The 5590-nt window shown below is 51.9% G+C and overlaps 1 protein-coding gene across 1 annotated transcript in view; it reads right to left on the bottom strand.

Annotated features, from left to right (window-relative positions):
* Nucleotides 1–2022, bottom strand: part of LOC113202698 (lachesin-like) — a 79986-nt gene extending 77964 nt beyond the window's left edge. Inside the window, exon 1 of the mRNA XM_052277271.1 lies at nucleotides 1949–2022. Within this exon, the coding sequence (XP_052133231.1) occupies nucleotides 1949–2015 (67 nt within the window). The 5' untranslated portion in view covers nucleotides 2016–2022. The remainder of the gene's footprint in view (nucleotides 1–1948) is intronic.
* Nucleotides 2023–5590: the final 3568 nt, after the last annotated feature.

Raw genomic sequence — 5590 nt, 5'->3', positions numbered from 1 at the left:
TCTCTCTCTCGATCCCCACGCCCGTTTTTCTCACTCTGCAGTTGAGTTAGCCTATTGTCGCGTCGACAGGAAGTGGTATCGTAGCGTTACGCTGCCATAAAAAAAACTATTTGCAAAATATATTTTGTTATTCCTAAAAAAAAAATTACATAGTTTTTACCGCAAACATATTGTAAAAGTTGTGCTAATGTAAATAGTGTAATGTTGTAGTCGCTATCTTGTACTACATCACGCTTACAATATCACGATCCGTCCTGACTACGGATGACTTCCCTGCTGATGAGTGATGACGTCCCTCTGCCCCGCAGCCGGGTCACCGTCGTCCCATCCCCAACCACATCGACGCAATCACATGCAATAAAGTGGTTGGCGCTACGGTCGCGTGGACTCAGAAGGTAAATTAGAACTACCTCCACCACCACCACCACCCCGCTCCTCATCCCCCTTTATCTGTCCCTTTCAACCTTCAGTAGTGCCCCCCCCCCAACTTTCCCGTCCCACCGCCTGATCAAAAGGAAGGCCCAATATAACATGACAACAGCATGCGGCAAACATGGTTCCCGAAATTTTGGCTCTTGGCGTATTTTCCAGGACTTTTCCAGGACTTTTCTTTACAGAAAAAAAGAACAATTATCAAAATTCCATCTTCCACACCGTAAAAATAATTTAAAAATTTAGGTCACACTTGATGTGATAAAATTACAACCATATGGATTTCCGTACCGTCAGATCAGGATTTGAAAGGGCATGGCCATATCTTGATAAACAATGTAAAATTAAACATGAAAATTTAGATTAGTTTTGAAAATTTAATTTTTCAAGGGTCATCCAACCAAATTCCATGATTTTCCAGGACCGCCCCTCCCCCTAACTTTTCCTGACTTACCTGGAAGGTTTATTGCGACTGGCTATCGCACCTCGACGGGTAACTCCACAAATGACCCCCCCCCCTTCCCACACACACACACGGTGCTCAGCGATGCTGTCAAAGTTTGCCAATGTGTCTCGTTCTGCAAACAGACCCCGTGCCGTGCATACGGCCGTGTCGCATCTCACTTGCAAAGCATCGTGGGACAAAACACTCACGCTCTTAGAGCGGCTGGGCTCTAAAGGACCACACCTACGGGACGCCACCCCGTTGCTGCTATGCCACCGGCGCATGACCCAAAGAGGCAATATTGATATATCGACTTGGAATTCATCGACGATTTAGGCCGTCATATGAATTAAAAGTTAAAAATAAAACACATTTGGAAATATTATTAATTACAAGATATATCGGTTTCGTCGATATTTTACAGTGAGCGAGTGAACAAGTGAACTGGCTAGTCCATGGTCCGAGCTTAATTTTTAAACACCACGATGCAACGAGCCTCAATTAGTCTGTTGTTTTCGTACTCAGACCAGAGCCGGACAGACAGGTGCATTGGTCGGAGCTATCCCAAACGAAACGGTCGCAAGCTGAAAAGTGCGGTTTTCAGAGGGATTGCGCTATGCTAATTAACCCTATTGGGGCACCGTTTCTAAATCTCTTTCCTTTTTTTCAAAAAGCCGGTGGGCAGCTACCCCACCGGCTTCATACGATGGCCGCCACAGAGAGGCGGCCTGGATAGGATTTCGGAGAAGTCGAGAGCCAGCGCGAAGGCCTACCGAGAAAAGGACAGGGGACACGTACGCGCTGTTTTGTTGACGGTCTGCGTGCTGTACAAGTGTGTGTGGCATTGGAACACTAAAAAGTGTATTCGAACGTCTCACACTCCTATTTGTCGGAGGCAGAAATTAAGTTGGGCTGCCGTCCCAGATTTGCTCCCTTACCATTTGGCAATCGAAAGACCCTCAAAATGCGCGGTTTTATATGAAGAACTTCCTACCTACACGAAATGAAAGGTAAAGTTTTTTTTCTATTTTTTTTTTTTTTTTTTTTTTTTTTTCATTTCATTTTACTCACCGGTGGCGGGGAGGTGCGAGGCGGCGAGCCCGAACAGCGCCGCCCAGAGCAGCGGCGGCCACAGCATCCCCAGCATGGCCTAGAGAAGAAGACAAAGCGTGAGCATACTATCGGAACAATTCAGTAGCAGCAGCAGCACCAGTCCACAAAACACCGAAACACCGACTGGAACAGAAACAAACCGGGCGCGAGCGCGCGCGAAGGTCTGTTCGGGTCAAGAGTCCCCCCCGGTCCCGCGCCCGCCGCCTGTAAGCTCCGGGTAGCGGGTAGAGGGGGGGATGGGAAAGGAGGGGGGGGGGGCAAGGGGCCCTCCATCAGGCAGTTATCACGGTCCACGGAGCAGCGTCGGTCGGCCATCCTTCTCTGTCGGGACCACCCCGCGTACACACGGTGGGGCGGCCGCTATACGGGGCAGCAAGCCTCCCGCCTGGTCCAGCAAGCACCCGCAGAGCCAGGCCCGGTGTCGGCCGCGCTCACGGCAAGGTGGAGAGCCAGGGAGCAGCAGGACGGCGCGGGCACGGGCAGGCGGCAACGGCCAGGGGGAGAGAGTCTATTGCGAGAATGAAAATGGAAACGCGCTGTCCGCTGCTTGCGGGGCGGGGCGGGGCGGGGAATGCTCCCGCCGGCGCCGTCCTCCTGCCGCGAGGTGCCTCGGGGGTGAAATTCCACCAGTAATGAGGACTACCACAAGGGAAACAAACCCGGAATAAAAAAAAAAGAAAAAGTAGCATAACACGCAGAAAAATAAATAAATGTGTGTTACAAAAAAAAACAGGAGGAATAATAATGAAAGGCACACAAAATTCGCATGCCACGCAAGGACACAGCGGGCACAGGCAGAAGAAATAGCAGGAAGCACGTCGGAAAAAGTGAGGAGATATTGAGAGAAGAATGCGGAAGAATACAACGCCCGCCTGTGCGACACACAGCCGTATGCTGAATTCCTAAACTTGTCCGTGAACGTTTAGGTATTGATGGGTGCCCCTCCCCCCCCACACACACAAACGCCGGGGGCAGGGGGAAAGGGGGAGGAGAGGGTGTTCAACCCTTTGGTGGCCCCGCACCCCCTGAAAATACAGAATTCTTCTGTTTCTAGCCCCCCCCCTCTCACTCGGGTGTGGCGGGCTGTGCTGTGCCACCTTCCCCCTTTCTCTTCCAACCCCTGCTGTTCGTCACGGAGAGGGGGGGGGGTGAGGAGGGGAGGTAGGGAACATGCTCTGTGTATGAGAATTTGATGGATAGCAACACTTTCGCCCTTGTAGCTACAACTAAATGCCAGTCAGTTCGCGCCGCCCCCCCCCCCCCACCAGTTCGGCTGTCAGGTCGAGGGGTCCGCGCGGCGGCGCTTGGGGTGAGGATAGGGGGGCTTGGAAGAGGCGACATAAACGCTCCACACCGCGTCCAGAACCTCCAACAACTGCCAGACGGTATTGCGAGTGCGTTTGCCAATAACGCAAAGTGGAAGGGACACCAAAAAAACTTATGTAGATTTTTGCCCCTTCTCGCCCTGGAAAGTTTCAGGAAAATTTCAGGAAAATTTCTGGGAAAGACGGAAAATTTCCGGGACGAAATGCAAAATTTCCCAGATTTTGTTAAGTTTTCCGTTATTTTCCGTAAATTTTTCGTAAATTATTTTCCGGGAAATTTGGGAAACTTCAAACCCTATCTCGGGTATAAAAATGGGTGTTCGAGTTTTTGTATTTCTCTCTCTCTATCTCTCCCTCTCTTCCAAGGACTACCATTTTTCACAAAGAAAAATAAAAAATAAAAATAAGATGCCCTACTGAGTGGTTCCATGGGGCAGTAGGGAGAGAGTGAGGGGAGTGGAGAGCTGGGTAATTGGAGCGGTTGCTGGCCGATGCAAATGTGATGCTGCTGACCCCCTAGTGGTGCCCCGCTCCGCCACCTCGTAATGCACTTACAGCCGTCTGGTGCGGAGAAGGGAAGGGTGGGGGGAGGTGATCGAACGGATCGAACGGTAGCGACGATTTAAACTCATCATCATTACACATCCATGTGAGAGAACAAAGAAAGTCATCTGCGTGGCTCTGTTACAATTTATTTTTAGACATAGTCACCAAGATGGACTTCAACTTCAGGAATCCTTTTACATATCTTGGGTAGGTTGGGTGGTCCGTCAGCGGTAGTTCTTTCTTCTGGTCATACTGTACCGTATGTACAGGCGTGCGGGGACGGGTTGCATATGGCGCTTTATGGATGGGCAGAATAGGCAAACTCAGCGCATACTGTTGTGTCGAGGCCCTGGCCCACCACGATTTGTAGGAGATAGTGTGTGCATGATGATCAGCCACCTGGTAGCAGAACAGGAGGATTGCACCTCTCGCAGCTATAAGGCTCCAGCAGCGGTATGGTATCCTCAGCGAGGCCTTTCCCAGTCATTGCAGTCCGAAATAAGTTAAAAGATCGGGCGACGAGAGGGGGGGGGGGAGGGGGTTAGGACTCGTTATTAGGATATGCACAGCTGCCGCGCTGCCCTCGCTGCCTTTTGCAGGAAAGGCTCCGGGGCGGGGAGAGGAAGGGAGGTGGCCGCCAGCTGTTTTATCGACTTATCTGCTGACTCAAGTGCCATCCCCCACACTCGGTGACCTTTATGGCCCATTACAGTGAAGAGAGAGAGCGAGTGCCCGTAGCGAGCGAGAAAGAGAGAGAGATATAGAGAGAGGGGATGAAGGAGAGAGGGCGGCGGCCAGCCTGCGAGGGCTCGCGGCCAGCAGGCTATGCCGGCCGCCCCCTCCGTCCAAGGGGCTTGTCCGAGGGCCACTTTTACATATGCACCCCTAGCCTTGCTCCCCCCCCCCCCTCCCTGCCCACACGCCCCTGGGGTGGGGGAAAGGCGCACGTAAGGGGTAAAGGCGAGGAAAAGTTCGCGCCCTATGCCAAATTCCATCGCCGTGAGCAGGGCATCTTAGGGTAAAGGGGAAGGGGGGGATGCACATCAAGGAAAGGAGCAGGCAGGAGGGCTCAAGGCTAAGGTTGGAAATTTCCAAAATTTTCCGGAAAATTTACGGAAAATAACGGAAAACTTCTAAGTCTAGAAAATTTGCATTATTTCCCGGAAATTTTCCGTTTTTTACCATAATTTGCCGGGAATTATCTACGGCTTCCAACTCTGCTCAACACAACGCCGAATTTTTTTTTTAAAAAAATCACTCACATTGAAAGCAAAAATATTAAATCTTCAGAAAATCGCACCGCTCCCCACAAAAAACAGTCTTCCAAAAAAGTCTCACTGTACGCGTGAGAGAGTGAAACTCTCCCTTGGGCCGCCGGCGCCGTCCGGTCCCTACTATTCGCCCTTCCTTACCACCCACCTTACCCCACCACCACCGCCCCGCGGCAGACTCCGTGCTGCTGCTGCTGCTGGAGCTGCTGGAAGTGGCGTGTCATAGCAAGCCAGCGCCCGCCAGCGCGCCGCCCGGGCCTGGCTTTTATTCGTTCGTTCGTTTCCGCGCTGCGCCCCCGCCCCGCCTCGGCCACCCCGCCTCGGCTCGCCCCACCACCATCTCCCTCCAAGGCCTGTTGATTGAATTCCACACCGCTAAGTAGCGTTTGGATTGGGACGTTGCGCCCGGAAAGCCCTATGGGGAAGCCCAACCACCTATTAATCTTGTTCAGAGACCC

The sequence above is a fragment of the Frankliniella occidentalis genome, unplaced genomic scaffold (assembly GCF_000697945.3).
Source record: "Frankliniella occidentalis isolate FOCC.00 unplaced genomic scaffold, Focc_3.1 Scaffold9, whole genome shotgun sequence".
In the NCBI taxonomy this organism is placed as follows: Eukaryota; Metazoa; Arthropoda; class Insecta; order Thysanoptera; family Thripidae; genus Frankliniella; species Frankliniella occidentalis.
Note: the sequence above shows the minus strand (reverse complement) of the source record. Positions and strands in the feature narration are given on the sequence as shown.